The sequence below is a fragment of the Callionymus lyra genome, chromosome 2 (assembly GCF_982586985.1).
Source record: "Callionymus lyra chromosome 2, fCalLyr1.hap1.1, whole genome shotgun sequence".
Taxonomy (NCBI): Eukaryota; Metazoa; Chordata; class Actinopteri; order Syngnathiformes; family Callionymidae; genus Callionymus; species Callionymus lyra.
The window spans coordinates 30,463,619-30,480,459 of record NC_141819.1 but is presented as its reverse complement, the minus strand read 5'-3'; the positions used below and the strand labels follow the sequence as shown (position 1 = coordinate 30,480,459).

Genomic DNA, 16,841 nt, shown 5'->3' with positions numbered 1-16,841 from the left:
TGTTCCATGGCGTTTCTCTGCCACCAAACGTGACGCCATCCATGACGCCGGGATTTTTTGACAACGCTCATCAGCGGTCAAACCCCGTCAGCGCATGGAACACGGAAGTGAAGTAAACACCGCTGATCAAGCCGGTCTCGTGGACATTTGCTTATCTGGAAACAAACACACATGGTCGAGTCTGCCCTTCATTCGTGTGGACAGACTCCGTTATTACAGTCTCGGCATGACCCGAACGAAGGGGTTTAAAACCTCCTCCGAACTGTGTTCTGAGAGGAAACTCTTGCCGTCTATGAACGGCGGAGCATGTTAGCTTAGCATTAGCGGCGAAAGTTTCTAACGATGCCTGTGAATATGTCACACTCACAGGCGGAAACACATAGGCACTACTAACATCTCTCTCAGGTGAACGCTGAGTGCGCTACAGGAGGGCTATGTGGCCTGCAAGAGATACTTACCTGATGCTCTCGCATACCTCATGTAGCGAGCCAGTCGTCCTCCTCGTCGCGGTCTGTTCACGATAGAGGTACGACTCAGCTCGACTCATCAGGGTCCAACAGCCTTTTTCTTCTCACCACGTTGGAACGTGAGCTTGTCCAGTGCACCGCACAGGACTGCCATGTTGTTTGTTTTTCTTAAACAACAGGGCATTAACCTGTGTTGATCATAATCATGATCGCTGAGGCGGCGTGGGTCGACAAGCCTCGAACGCTTCCCGTCACTGTCAAAAGCCGTGGGAAGCGCTCGGCAGGCCATACAATCATCACGTGTGATTTGGGCCTAGGCAAACGAAGCAGACGTGTGTCTCCCCTCTTCAGGGAGTCTTCTTGCACACATTGTTCACTTCAATATTCATTCGCCATCATTACATTCCACTGTCAGGAGCTTTCTCGCTGAGTTGTAAAGGAGGAAGTGCGGCGGGTGTTTCCCGCCTTTAGAGGAAGTGGACTGCCCCCTGCTGGGTGGCGAGTTCATTAAGCTTCTCAGAAACGAGGCGGTGCCTCGGGGTAAACCAATAGCGAAGCCGTTAGAGGGCAGAGCACCAATATGAAGTAGAACCCAGTGTCCGGTGTTGTTTGTTTCTCATGTGTGTTTGTCCTTGACTGCTTGTTTGCAAGTGTGTGTTTCTGTATGTAAGTGTTTATGCAGAGGAGTGTGTGGGTTTGTGATTTTGTAGGTGTGTGTGTTCATTTATGTGTGTGTATGTTCTTTTGGTTGTGTAACTATAAAATGAGTTCCAGTAAAGTGAAACCAACAGTTCAACTTCACTGTAATTGAAACAGAAATTCCTCTATTGTTTCTTCAACAAAAAATAAACAAACCCCGGACCAAACTCTGGAAAGACTACTCACTTGTAAGGACAACAACAAACAAATAAACCCAACAATCCCCCATGAAGAGTTAGCTCACGGCTAACAATACCTGCACCCCGTCCTCACACAATACTAGTGATGGGCACGGCAGTTCTTTTGAGTGTACTGAATCACTAGAATCAGTTCATTAAAATGATTCATTCATGAGACCTCGTTCAGTCACTGACCGAATCTTTGAGAATCCCCGGATGAGACCTCGTTCAGTCACTGACCGAATCTTTGAGAATCCCCGGATGAAACTGTAACCCACATATAGATAAAAACGATCCACTTCCGGTCCGGCTCTTACTTTAGCGGGCCAAGTTCCTCCCCCACGTCACTTCCGCTTCCTGTGGTTGCCGGTAGCAGCCCCCACACGCTGTTGCCGCGGACTTTAAAAAACTCCTTGACGCGGACTTTTGAAGAGTTCCTTGTCGCGGACTTTAAAACTTGATCAGAAATCGAGATCACTGTACTGCAGCGGCTTTCGTTACCTTATCCGTTCACGCTACTCACCGGTGAGTTAAAGTTGTTGTTTTTGAACTTGAAGCGACGAATGCCCAAGCGGCCATTTTTGTTTTAAATAGACAGCTGTTTGAGAAATTGAAAAATGTTGCGTAACAAATTCCTGGAAGATTGAGATTGGCTTCATGCCTTTGATTTAAAGTGCACTTTACTTTGATTTATATTGAATGAAATTTTTTTTGTTGATTAATGTTGTTTTAATTATGCTGTATTTATTTAATGTATTTAATGCGTAATTAATTTGGGTTTTCTTTCCTGAATTATGTTTTCAGGTCAGGTTTTTTTTTTTTTCCTCTCCCTTTGATGACTTTTCATTTCACCGAGGTGAAATGATGGCGAGCTGCCCAACCCCCGCTACATCACGGTAGGAGTACTTTTTTTTTCTCTTCCCCCGAACCTGGGACAGAACTCTCTTTCCTCCCTCAATTGGATTATGGACATTTATGAACTGGACTCTTAGACAAAAAGAGAAAAGACTTGAACATTTTGGTTTTGTTTATGACATTGGAAATTGTATTTTGATTTACCTGTGTCTGAAATTTACCTCTGTTAATTTAAAATATATATTATATATATGTATGTCGACTGTCTCTTGTTCAATCCCCTGGGCTCCTGTATCGAACCTACACAAAAGATCCTAGCCCTTAAGCGTTACAAGTGGCGAGCCAGCCAGCAGCGTTACAACACCTCGTTCAGTCACTGACCGAATCTTTGAGAATCCCCGGATGAGAATCACCGGAATAGAATCACCGAATGAGAATCCTTGTTCAGTGAAAATAAAACAAAAATAATAATAATAATAAAATGTAATATAAACTTGAATGCAATCAACAATAAATTAAAAAGGCCTCGTTTAAGTAAAAACATTTATTAAAATAAGAAATCCTTTAAAACTAAATGTTCTGTAGCGGAGTCCCTCTCTCCCTCCTCAGTCCCTCTCCCCGCACCCACGAGTAGCTGAGCCGTTCGCTGACGCCGAGGATTCAGCGAGTCATAGAATCATAGAATCATCATCATCATATCATGATAATCATCATCATAGAATCCTCCCACCGGCACGATCGCGGCAGAGTGAGTTCAACTGAACTGAGAAAGGAACGAATCACTTCATGAAGTGATTCGGTTCAGTACGTTCACTCAAAAGATTTGTTCGCGAACGACACGACACAACACTACACAATACCACAACGTCCAGACTACCCATGAGGAAGGACATCAGACATTCACATAGAATTATTAATACTTTGCTGTATTTGGTAGTTAATCACCATGTTAATTTGTTTGTTTAGCATTTACTTACTGTTTTTCACCGCTTCGCTAATGTTAGCAATGCTAGCAGCTAAGTAAAGATAACTGTAGCGACGTGCATCAGCCCCCACTTTCATAATTTTCCTTGGTAATTTACAAAAAACACCAGGGAAGAAAGTTGCCAATAAAGTTCTGGAAAAGTACTGTATGTTTAAGAAGAAGAATAACAATGAATTGCATGTAAAGCAACTCTACATTAGTCACAGCAAAACACTGGCAAATGTCTTATTTGTCAGAGTAGGTTTTTGTGGTTCAACTTGTCACGGTGCGGAAGGAAACCCAGGCGAACGGACTCATTCCCGTGGCGGAGCACGTGAGCGAGTTGTGTGCGTACTCGACCCACGGAAGAGCCTTGACCCAGGTGGTGGGAGCGCCGGAGACCAGGCAGCGAAGAGGTCTCTAGGTCCTGGTTGACCCTCTCTGTTTGGCCATTGGCCTGGGGGTGATACCCTGAGGTGAGGCTGGGCCGGGCCCCGATGAGTCGGCAGAACTCTGTCCAAAAGCGGGAGGTGAACTGCCGGCGGCCGGGGACAACCGGAAGGGCTGTGACTCAGAAGTGAGAAAGTGTAAGGGAAAGCAGACAGTACTGAAATTACGGATGAAACGCAGGTAAAAATTAGCAAACCCGAGAAAACGTTGCAGAGCCTTGCGTGTATCGGGGGCCGGCCAGTCGGAGTCCGCCTGTACCTCTATGTATCCATAGAGATTCTACCAGGGCTAATGATATAACCGAGGAATGAGACAGTCTGGACATGAAACTCGCACTTCTCTGCGTTGACGAACAGTTGATGCGCGAGAAGACGGCTAAGGACTGAGTGTACATGCTGGCGGTGGGACCGTTCGTCCTTCGAAAAAAATCAGGATATCGTCTAAATAAACGAATACAAACTGGTCAAGGAACTCCCGTAGTAAGTCATTCACCGAGGCTTGAAAAACCGCAGGGGCATTGGTTAAGCCGAACGGCATGACTAAATACTTGTTATGACCGGATGGGGTATTAAAAGCAGTTTTCCATTCGTCGCCCTGGCAAATGCGAACGAGATGATAGGCGTTGCGAAAGTCTAATTTGGTGAACACAGTGGCTCCTTGAAGAGTCTCGAACGCAGATGACATAAGCGGGAGGGGATAGCGGTTCTTAATAGTGATGTTATTAAGCGAGCGGTAATCAATACATGGTCTGAGGGACCCGTACTTCTTGCCTACAAAGAAAAAACCTGCGCCAGCCGGGGAAGAAGAGGGACGAATGATGCCTGTCACCAATGACTCCTTAATATAAGTGTTCATGGCCTCAGTCTCAGGGAGAGAGAGGGAGTACAAGCGCCCGTCGGAGATGGTGGTGCCGGACCCGTCCTGACCCTCCTCTCCTTTACTGGACAGCTCCTGGCACGGTGTCCCTCGATGTCCTCAGACTGCACGTGACAGACGGCGGTGCGGTGCATGGCTAGAGTGGAACCGCTGGATGGCAGAAGGGGTGCCCGACGTCGGGACTCCTCGGTGCGTTGACGAATCTCGATGCGGGTGACCAGCTCGATCATCTCGTCCTGGGTCCCTGGCAGCGACAGCGGGATGAGGTGAACCCGGATCCGGGGAGCGAGGGCCTCGATGAAGACCTCAGCGAGCGTGGAGTCTGGCCAGTTGAACTGCGCTGCCATGATGCGGAACTGGATGGCGAAGTCCGACACGTGCTGTGCCCCTTGGCGCAGGTGGAGGAGAGATCGAACTGATTCTCGACCCAGAGGGCCGCGTTGAAAAATGCGTTCCAGGGCTGTGGTGAACTCCTCCACGGAGTCACAGATGGCCGACCGCCGTTTCCACTCAGCCGTGGCCCAGGCTTCCGCTCGTCCGCATAACAGAGAAATGATATATGCTACTCTGGTGCGTTCAGTCGGGAAAGCAGCACAGTTCAGTTCAAAGTGCAGGCTGCACTTAACGAGGAATCCACTCACTTTACCGGAGTCACCGGAGAAAAGGGACGGGCGGTTGAGTGCGCTGGTGGATGGTGCAGTGACGGCAGCGGTGGTGTCTGACTCACCGGGCTGCGGCGGTGGGGTAGCCGGTGTCGTGGAAGTCCCGGCAGCGAGGGCAGGCCCGGGGGGCAGGAACTGGTTGGAGAGCACCTCCATCTGTTCACCCAGAGCTTGGATCTGTGCCGCCATGGTGGCCACTTGATGGCCCAGTGTCTGCTGCTGGGAAACGTGCCGGGCGGCCATTGCCCCCATGCCGTACCTCAGCTTGGCGAGGGAAGAAGCATTACTCGTGACCTGCTCATGGTAAGTCGCACCAGACTCGGGGGAGGAACTTTCCGCTGGGTTCATTGTTGGTCAGTTCATTCTGTCAGGGTGCGGAAGGAAACCCAGGCGCAGAAAGTGTCTGATTGTCAAACTTGACAGATTTATTAGCAGCAGGCAGAGGGATCGTCACAGGTAGTCCAGGAAATATACAGGTACGATATCCAGAAAAACAGGTCAAGGGCACTGGCAGGCAGAAAAACGAGAAAACGTACCAGGGTCAAAACCGGGAAGACAAAACAATCTCGAATTGGAAGTCTGAAACGTGAAACATGAACTAGACTGACACGGGACAACAAGTGTGACGAACTGACAAAGACTGAGGGAGAGTGAGCAGAATATGAAGGCTGCCAGCAATCACTGGCAGCTGCAGAACACAAGACAGGTGGAGACAATAACAATCAGCAGGGGGAGGGACCGGAAAGGAAACTCACAGACACAGAAGGAAGCAGGTTTCAAAATTACTAGCTTCATCTAAGAGCTTAAACGTTTGAATACACATTCACAATCAACATTTCACTCAGACTGATTTACACAGTTTCAAGACAAGCTTGAAACAGAATTAGAGAAATGACACTGGTTATTTTAACATCTGTTCGTCTGCCTTTTCACACCTAGGGTCGTGAAACAAAGAGCGAAGCGGGACACACCCAGGAGCGGGGGGGAACCATTTGGCGAGAGGGGGAGGACCTCCCGGCCCAGAAATTTGCCTTAAAAATAGCGATGTTTCTACGGATCGGGACCGTTTCTCCAGGACTATTGACTTGTACAGTCGCCGAGAGGAAGTGTGTCCGGTCGCGATCGTAAAGCTTGTATTTTGTTTGACTTGAAGCAGCGGATAAACGACCCGTGACACACTCTGAATTGACCATCTTTCTCCACAAAGTAAAGTATAAGAACCGGAAGTGATGGCGTGTTGGAGCGACCGGAACGGACTCGTGTTTTGAACGTTTTAATGTATAACTTGACTATTTTCTCAAGAGAACTGAAGACGGAAAAATCAGGACTCATCTGTAGGAAGGTTTTTAGGAAATCTTTGATTCCGGTGCTATTTGGGGTTCTTGGATTATTTGCACTCTTCTTCAAGAACTTGATGCTGTTGTCACGGAAGAATGAACGTGGTTTCATCTTCTGTAATCTCTATGATTATAGAAGAGAAATCTTGCATAATGGTTGAAACGCATTTGTGTGTGATGATCATCAAGATCTCTTGCTAGAAGTTCCTGGTACATTTCCTCTCCTACCTCCGGATCTCTACATCCTTGTATGGTCGCAAGATTACTTTCTTTTACCAGGCAAGTTTCAGGGTACAAAGCAATCACTTCCTGGTGAAGGTTTATGGCCCTGTTCATTGTTGCTGGGGATACATTGTTGCTCCTTAAGTAGCAGAGTGCAGCACACCTTTTCAGGAAGCGTTCATCTGGATGTTCTCTCAGGGCTTCTTCTGCCAGCTCAACTGCCTCATCAATGGAGAGGAATCCTTTGTAAAATCTTATCATTGCTTTCAGACCACTGTAACTACTGACAGGGTTTCTTAGAACCAGCCAAGCCATCTCTCGAGCTTTGTCTCTAACATCTATACCTCCTTTTCATCCACGATGACAGTGTTTGATTGCAATGTACATGTTTTCTGGATCCTCTTGTCTGGCACGTTCTAATCTCTGCCTGACGTCATCTGTCAGGGGAAGCTCATGCTTCTGAGCTCTGACTAATGCTAAGGCGAGGGAGGTCTTCCACTCCACCCGCTCTGGTTCTCTCTCAATGGCAGCCAGAAAAAGTTCTTCAACCTTCTTCAGATGGTCGTCGACCAATGTCATCAGTGTCCAGGCCTTCTCAGCAGTCACCTCTGCGTGCAGGTCATCCTGGCTCACATTTGGGTGTTGACTCCTCAGATCTTCAACCTTTGATAGGTATCGCTCACTTTCTGGCTGGTGTCCCATGAGATGGTGCAACCAAGCCAGGTTCCCGTAGTTCACCATCATCCAAGGACCCTCTTCAGTGTCGTGTCTGGGGTTGAACTCCTCTGTGGCCAGGTTAAGAAACCTCAAGGCCTCTTCATCTGAGCCCAGACGGTGATGAAGGTAACTCAGGAGGTTGTAGATGTGAGGCAGCCAACAGTTCCCTTCATCTGTGCCGATGTCCTCCAGATCATCCCTGACAACCCATGGTTTCTTCTCCTGGAAGAGTTCCTCCCATGTGAAGTGACACTGCAGGGTCTTCAGTCTGGCCTCCATGTTTGTCTGACTCTCACTGTTGGAGACAAGTCCACACTTTAGTACCACAGTGTTGTGTGTCCGTGTGTATTTGCAATCATGAAACTGTGCAATCAACTTAAATTATTGTTTATTGCTTGTGTGTGTTTTTATATTTCTGTCAGCGCTAGTGTGTTCCTTCTTTAAAAATGAAAATTAATAACAATAAATTAAATGTGTGTGCTTTAAAAGAGTTAAGCAGAGGGCCAAAGGTCGTGTGTAAAAGCCAGTATGTGGGAGAAATAATGTTAAATGCCGTCACGTGACTATGTGTTGAGACATTGTCAAGTTGAGTTTTCTTACTTGTTTCTAAACCTTTCAGCTGCAAATCACTATACAGTTACCTTTAATATAACCAATTACGTTATACCTCTGTGTTTGTGCCTCTGTGCGTGTTTGTATATTTGTGTGTGTGTGTGTGTGTGTGTATGTGTGGGTGTGCAAGGGCGGACTGGGACGGTGAAGTGGCCCGGGAGTCATTGACAGTCCGGCCCACTTTATGGTTGGTGTGAGAGGCTATCAAGCCTGAACACTGATGAAAAGCATTTACGTTGTTTTTGACCTAAATCACATAGTAAACAATAACCTGAACCCTAAAGTAGCATGCAGTTAAATAATTACAGTAGTGTATTTAATGAACATCATGGTTTTAATCAGACCACTAGATGGCGACACAATTTCAACACTGAGCACATGTTATTTAACAATAGTTGGAAAAACAAAGCTAACTATGTAGCACATGAAAACTAAACCCGCAACATTAATGAAAATGAGAACTTAAGTGAAAACAGAAAAATAATATTTGAAAAAAAGAAGAGAAAAGTTGGCATTTGAAGGATTCCATTTTGGTCCGAATTCTCTCTGGAGTCCCCTCTGAAAGATATAAATGAGAAACAAAAATATTACTTGAATCACAAAATACAATATGTCATTAGCTGAGAGTACATTCAGAAATGCAATAAAAACATCCTGAAGCCTTAGTCAAAACCACAAAGATAACTTTTTGAATTGATTATTAAAGCAATGTTAATATACATACTTTACTTTACTCAATTAGAAGTTATTTCAAACAATTATTTTTTTTAATTCCAATGATCAATAGTGTTATAGTCCAGTGTAGTGTGTCGCTGCCTCAGCTTGACTCTGTCGCTCAAAACCCTTTTGCTGATGAGCTTCATGACGGCTATGACGCTCCAACACTTCTCTTCACCTGCGGACTCGCTGTCTATGAAGAGACATGTGAGGTCCTAGGAGAAGGTCCTTAATGGTTTTTTAGACGACCTTAGGAAGTATGCCTCGCTACAATTTGGGTGAATATCACTTTGCTCATCGACTCTAAGGTGAATGTATGTTAAGTTGGTCATGCCAGTGATGAAGGAGTTTCTATCCCTAGGATTATTATAAGCCATGCAAAGAAACAAAGAGTGCTCCTGTGTCCTGTTAGATTTAAAATTATTCTACACTATACGTATACGCCATACTTAAATAATGCTAAAAGATAATCAAAATATAAAGTATAAGTTACTCGCTTCATCTTAGAGCTTAAACGTTTGAATACACATTCACAGTCAACATTTCACTCCAGACTGATACACTGTTTCAAGAAAAGCTTGGAACAGGATTAGAGTCATGACAGAGATTACTTTAACATCTGTCCGTCTGCCCGTTTCACACCTGGGGACGTGAAACAAAGAACGAAGCAGGGACACATCTGTGAGGGGGAGGGGGGGCTAGGAGACAGGAACTTCCACCGAAGTACATTTGAATGATTAACAAAGTAGGAAGAATTCTCCACAGGAGATCGTAACACAGGGAGTTTGAAGGAACCAATAGGGCGATAGGGGGAGGACCTCTCGGCCTGCAAATTTGCCTTAAATATAGCGATGTTATTATTGTTCGAGACGTCTTTCCCGGAGCTATTGACCTGTAGAGCTGCCGGCAAAGAGCGTGTCCGATCGATCGTAAAAGTTTGTATCTTTGTTTGACTTGAAGCCGCGAATAAACGACTCATTACACTCTGCATTGACCTCTTTTCTCCATAAAGCAAAGTATTAAGACCCGGAGGTGACGTCGTGTTGGAACGACGGAAACAAACTCAGTTTTAACCGTTTTAGTCCTTATCGCATTAACAGCCATATCCTGTTTGAACCATCTTTGCTGAAAAATGCCCTCTGACTTCATGGTTGTCTGACTTTTGCTGTGGGTGAAAATGAAGGAAGAGTTCTAATGTTTCTGGCTTTGGTTTGAAATAATAATCAACTTCTGCATGAGGAGCACTGGCTTCCTTGTCTTGACCATCTTTATCAACAGCAGCATCATATACAGGCTACAAACGATTAGTATTGTTAATTATATTATAAATCACTAACATTGCACTGTTAACAAACTATAAGGATGGCAGTTTTTGGTGTAAGTTATTTTCATCAGCATCACCATAACAATAATGGAGCTTGTACAGAGATCCTCTGTCCACAGCTGGATTATCTTCAACCTGGAAAAAAACATATTAGTAATGTTAATTATGCTAGTTAACCAATACAAGCACATCAACATCATCAGTACTATACTAAAAATAAAGTTTAATATTAGTTAAATATGTACATAAGATTATTTAAGGTTATTAAGCAATATAATGCCAGAAACGTACACAAAACGAATCACATTTCCACCATACAACCCGAACCATCCAGTGATGATCCCATGAAGGATGGTCATGTATAAACACATACATAACAAAGTTTATGACGCTTCTCTTCACTTGCTGAAGTAGCTAAAAATGCACTAAAGATGCTGAATTATCATTTCCATTTCATTTGTACAAGTTTATGTGCCATTTCCCAGATAAGACCCTGACAATTACATTTTTGCAAAGGCAGGTTGATAGTGTCTAGATAAAAGGTTATCCATAGCTTAACTATGTTTGCTAATCTTCCTAATATAACTTACCATCATGAGGTCGTTCGCTCTGTCCCGTCCTCTGTCATCTCAGCATCAACACCATCTTTGTCAGCACTACTGCTGGGTATGTCATCATCTTGGGTGGGCACTGGTCCAGAACGACCACCAAATAGGTCCATTATTTAAAAACTTGTAGCTGCAAGTTGACTCAAGGATTTTTTTTTTTTTTTTTTGTTTACCCCTGAGCTTTTCAGCACCACCTTTGCGTTTTTTTTATGCTCCATTTTTCCAAGACTAGCTTGTTATCAATTGTTTATCACAGCTCTAGCTCCTCTTCAGAAGCTTGATTGACAGGTGAGAAATGGGTGGGACTTAACAAGCGAGACGAAATGTGAGATAGCCTTAAAAAAAAAAAAAAAATAATAATAATAATAATCACGCCCAAAAACCCAACTGCCCACCGGGTAAATCACCGGTAGCCCCGTACGCCAGTCCGCCCGTGTGTGTGTGTGTGTGTGTGTGTGTGTGTGTGTGTGTGTGTGTGTGTGTGTGTGTGTCGAGTAAATAAAAATTAGACAAACAAAACTACTCTTACTTAATACTCTGAATTATAAAGATGATTATTTTTATATTTAAAATTCAATATATTAGAGTTATAACTGTAAATACTCACCTCATGATTGGTCAGTTTTCGTCTCCACTCTTAGTTTGTGTTTTCTTGTCAGTGCCTGGAGATCAAAAGCCACTTTATATAGAGTCAGACCAGGAGAAGTTGAGTCTGCGCACTGAAGGATCACTCTGACTCTGTGTCAGTTTATATTACACTGAACTGAAACTGCTCAGAATCCTTGTGAATGTATTTTTATGTGTGTTTAGTTTTTAGAGTAGAATTATTTATTACTTTGCTGTATTTGGTAGTTAATTACCATGTTATTTTGTTTGTTTAGCATTTTAATTTGTTTTTGTGTTTAGTGAATCATAAAATGTTCAAAGGATTCAACAGAAAACTTTCCTAAAACCTTTCTTAAAAACCACAACACTTTCTCCTAAACTGCACATTTCATACATTTAATGTATTTTCGAAATAAAACAAATGAAGCTTCATGACAAGTCAAACATAAACTCCTTTATTTCTTATCTTGACTGATTATTGTACATGAAATAAAACCCAGAGAGTAAAGTTCATGAGAAGCTGTGTGAACGTGCTTGTGTGTGTTGAATTCTCGGTGTAAGATTGTGTGAATTAAAACAAAATATACAAGAGATAAGATAAGACATCATTTTCATCGTACAGTCATACATTTTTTCAATAATAGGAATACACTTGGCTTTCATTCTGGTAAAACACACACACTTATCATGTATGTAAAATCTTGATTTGTTGGCTCTCTATGAAAGTTAAAGTGAATCAAATGTGGGTGAGAGTCGGGACATGAACGTCTCCGTGCAACGTGTAACTTGACTATTTCCTCAAGAGAACTGAAGACACAACAGTCAGGACTATTCTGTGAGACGCATTTGCAGGAAATCTTTAATTTCAGTGCTATTTTGGGTTCTTGGTTTATTTGCACTCCTTTTCAAGAACTCGATGCTGTTGTCACGGAAGAACGATCGTGGTTTCATTTCAGCTGCTTTCATGTGGTATTCCACTGATCTTCTGTATTCTTTACGCGTGTAGAAGAGATATCTTGCAAAATGGTTGAAAAGCATTTGTTTGTCTAGATCATCAAGATCTCTTGCTAGAAGTTCCTGGTACTTTTCCTCTCCTACCTCCGGGTTTCTACCTCCTTTTATGGTCGCAAGATTAATTTCCTTTACCAGGCAAGTGTCAGGGTACAAAGCAATCACTTCCTGGTGAAGGTTTATTGCCCTGTTCATTGTTGCTCTTTGTACATATATCTTCTTCCTATTGTGGTAGGTGATCTTCCAATAGTAGCAGAGTGCAGCACACCTTTTCAGGAAGCGTTCATCTGGATGTACACTCAGGGCTTCTTCTGCCAGCTCAACTGCCTCATCAATGGAGAGGAATTCTTTGTAAACTCTTAAAATTGCTTTCAGACCACTGTAACTACTGACAGGGTTTCCTAGAACCTGCTCACCCATCTCTCGAGCTTTGTCTCTAACATCTATACCTTCTTTTCGCCCATGATGAAGGTGTTTGATTGCAATGTACACGTTCTCTGGATCCTCTTCTGTGGCATGTTCTAATCTCTGCCTGATGTCATCTGTCAGGGGGAGCTCATGCTTCTGAGCTCTGACTAATGCTAAGGCGAGGGAGGTCTTCCACTCCACCCGCTCTGGTTCTCTCTCAATGGCAGCCAGAAAAAGTTGTTCAACCTTCTTCAGATGGTCGTCGTCGACCAATGTCATCAGTGTCCAGGCCTTCTCAGCAGTCACCTCTGCGTGCAGGTCATCCTGGCTCACATTTGGGTGTTGACTCCTCAGACCTTCAACCTTTGATAGGTATTGCTCACTTTCTGGCTGGTGTCCCATGAGATGGTGCAACCAAGCCAGGTTCCCGTAGTTCACCATCATCCAAGGACCCTCTTCAGTGTCGTGTCTGAGCTTGAACTCCTCTGTGGCCAGGTTCAGAAACCTCAAGGCCTCTTCACCTGAGCCCAGACGGTGATGAAGGTAACCCAGGAGGTTGTAGATGTGAGGCAGCCAACAGTTCCCTTCATCTGTGCCGATGTCTTCCAGATAATCCCTGACAACCCATGGCTTGATCTCCTGGACGAGTTCCTCCCATGTGAAGTGACACTGCAGGGTCTTCAGTCTGGCCTCCATGTTTGTCTGACTCTCACTGTTGGAGACAAGTCCACACTTTAGTACAACAGTGTTGTGTGTCCGTGTGTATTTGTTATCATGAAACTGTGCAATCAACTATATTTCTTTATTTAATATATAAAGAAATATGGTGATTGTCTCTCTGTCGGTGAAATGTTGCAAATGTTGGTCTATGTTTCAAAGCTGTGTGTGCTGCTCACAGTATACAGTATATTTACGCCTGTGTGTTTTTGGATGTGTTTAAAATGGCATCAGTGCGTGCAAGTGTGTTCTAGTGTGTGTATACATTGGTCCAAGAGTCCTTGGTTGTGTGTGTAAAAGCCAGTATGTGATAGAAATAACATTTTACTATTGTTTGTTTGAATTCTTCACATAGGTGTGATTGTCTATTAAAGGTTGATTGATTTTTAATTTGATTGAGTTATTCCATAAGTTCAAATCAACTCACCTCTTTAGTCTGTGTTGTCTTCGGGCAGTGACGGGTAACCAACCAGACACTTTATATACAGACAGATCAGAGTCGAGTTTGGGCACATTCTTATGGTTCCCTTTGTTTCAGGTGACATTTCACGGAAATAAAACCGAAAGCGGATTTTCCTTTTTTGTTTGTCATTGTCATTTAATTAACAGGGCGTAGCATAGTGCAGCGACTTGATACTCACGTGTTGAAAGTGCAAAAGTAGAATAAACAGAGGAATCAATTTAGCTGACTTTGCCAAACACCAATAACAACGCCAAACAAAAACCGAACCACAGAGCTCAAACACAGAGATGGACGGGGGACTTGATTGTGCACGGGTGGGATGTTGAACTACAGGTGTGCCAATCTGAACCTGGGGAGTAGACAGCAGAGCAGGCGTTGTCCTGACAAACTCAAATTTTTCCAACTTCAGTTAAGTGAGCAGATCCGTAATAGACCCATGATGGGACCAGTCAGAGGAGTAAACCAATACATGAAACTAAAAATTGTATTTACCAACCTTTGAAAAGACTCTAAGTGGGCCCGATCACTTTGTGACCAAAGACCTGCTTTGCCGGACTAAAGCCCAGAGAATCTTGTACAGTCTAACTTAAAACCAACAAAGTCAAAGGTTGGTGGCTACACACGTTATTGTTAGAAGGAATTGGTATAGACAAAAATGTATTCCACTATCCTGAACCAAAACACTAACTTATCTAGCAAACTCTGAGAAAGACAATATATCTAACAGGACCAATGATTGTGCTCCCCTATCCCCGAGTATGTGTGCTGGACATCGGTCCACAGAGTCATCACTGAGAGAAACAAACACATCACGCAAGACTGGACTGTAACTTGGGTCTACAAAATCACACAATTCACCTGAAGAAAGTAACAGCTTGGGACCAGACCGTGTTTGCACTAGGCGTGTTTGCGTCATCTTGTTCTTTATGATTTCTAAACTTTTGCCTGTATGCTTCTGTGTGTGTGTGTGTGTGCGTGCGCGTGTGTGCGTGCGCATGTGTGCGCATGTGTGTGTATGTGTGTAACATCTTCTACATTAGTTTCAGTGAAATGAAGTGTTTATGCCGAGGGGTGTGTGATTTTGTAGGTGTGTCAGTGTATGTGTGTTCATTCATGTGTGTGTATGTTCTTTTGGTTGTGCAACTATAAAATGACTTCCAGTAAAGTGAAACCAATGAAGAGTTCAACGTCACTGTAATTGAAACACAAATTCCTCTATTGTTTCTGATCAAGGTTTATTCCTGGTTTCTCTTGTCATTCAGCTATTTATCGAGTATGAATCTATGACTATGTATTGAAGCCGTGAATAAGAGACAAAGAAACTTTTAGGTTGTCTTGTAGCTGACAAATCTATTTTAAATGTATTGAGGTCATGACGTGGAGAATGGGAAATAGGAAATGTGCAAGTATTGTTTGCATTGTTTTTAATACACTTTATTTTTAGAAGCTATTAGTGGTAGAACATTTTGAAATTGTTTGGACATGGAAACAGCATAAAAGCTCTTTGTAAATGAACCTTTATTATTGTCGACGGTTCATTAGTGTCAGCAGCCTCTTCGGTTATAGAATAAAAGGCAGGCTTGGTTCTAAAAATGCTTCAGATTTTCAACAACTTCCACCCAATCTACATCTGCATCCATCCTTTGATTTGTTCTTCAGTTAGCAGCTTTTATTTTGTCTCAAACTGTCATTTCTCGAGAAACGAAACTCTAACTGGGCACATTCCTTCCAGCTCATTGTGAGCCGCAGCAAGCATGACTACATGTTTATTGTGATAAGACTATAAAAGCAACATAAATTCTTTAACAAATAGTCCCGACGAGAAGACACAAACACATGGATTATAATCTCTGTATCATGTTGTGACATCATTTTACTAAGTTTAGAGACTTTTCTCAGTTGAAGGAAACAGTTTCTGGTCAGTTTTTTGCAGTGTTGAACAAGAGACATGTCTTTGTCAAATACAACACCCAGGTTTCTCAGGCTCAATTTGACAGACTGACCTAAGTCACCCAAGTACTGACTCAACCCTGGAACCTTATCATGAGCGATCACCAGAGTTTCAGTTTTGTCCACATTTAGCTGCAAAGTGTTTTCACTCAGCCATTGTTTGATTTCTAGCAAACAATTGACAAAGCTGTTCAGCCTCTGGGGCTCAGTTGGATCAAAAGAGCAGTAGAGCTGGATGTCATCAGCAAAAATGTAGAACATCAGGAAATCTCTGAATGATTTTACCGAGGGGAATCAAGTACAGCAAAAACAATTAAGGACCCAGAGCAGAACCTTGAGGGACTCAACACAACAGATCTGCCGATTCAGACCTCATTTGATTTTTTTTTTTTTTTTTTTTTTTTTTTTTTTTTTTTTTTTTTTAGAATCCCTTATTAGTCCCGCGAGGGGAAATTCAACCATTCACACATACTGATGGGAGTAGGCATGCACACTTGCGCCAAGTTCACCATCAGGAGCAATCAGGGTGAAGTGTCTTGCTCAGGGACACAACGACACAAGCTTGTCTGGAGCTGGGATTGAACCTGCAACCTTTTTGGACTGCAGGCAACCACTCTACCATCTGAGCTATGTCGCCCCTTGGCAGATACACTAAAACTGCGCCCAGAAAGGTATGATGAGAACCATTCTGACACAGACCCAGATAGTCCCACTTCATCCCTCAGTCTACTTAGCAGGATCTGGTGATCAACTGTGTCAAAGGCTGAGGACAGGTCAAAGAGAACCAGAACAGTGGATTTACCCGAGTCAGCCGACATCATGATGTCACTGGACACTTTCAATAAAGCTGTCTCCGTAGAGTGATGTTTACGGAAGCCAGACTGAAACTTCTCATGGATGTCGTTCTGATCCAGGAACAAAGAAAGCTGCTCAGACACCACCTTCTCCAAGATCTTGGACAAGAAAGGGAGCTAAGAAATAGGTAAGGTAAGGTAAA

General features: G+C 43.5%; 2 protein-coding genes across 2 annotated transcripts in view; both read right to left on the bottom strand.

Moving 5' to 3' along the window:
* Window positions 1-1,253: 1,253 nt before the first annotated feature.
* The window catches only part of LOC148086488 (uncharacterized), a 74,615-nt gene continuing 59,027 nt past the window's right edge, over window positions 1,254-16,841 (bottom strand). The window contains exon 2 of the mRNA XM_087784632.1: window positions 1,254-1,768. Coding sequence (XP_087640758.1) covers window positions 1,664-1,768 — 105 coding nt within the window. The 3' untranslated portion in view covers window positions 1,254-1,663. The remainder of the gene's footprint in view (window positions 1,769-16,841) is intronic.
* On the bottom strand, window positions 11,835-15,650 carry LOC148086496 (antiviral innate immune response effector IFIT1-like). Its single transcript, XM_087785549.1, has 2 exons — window positions 15,609-15,650; window positions 11,835-13,446 (listed from the first exon to the last, which is right to left on the bottom strand). Exons 1-2 carry the CDS (start codon window positions 15,648-15,650, stop codon window positions 12,124-12,126), a joined length of 1,365 nt encoding a protein of 454 aa, XP_087641675.1. The 3' UTR covers window positions 11,835-12,123.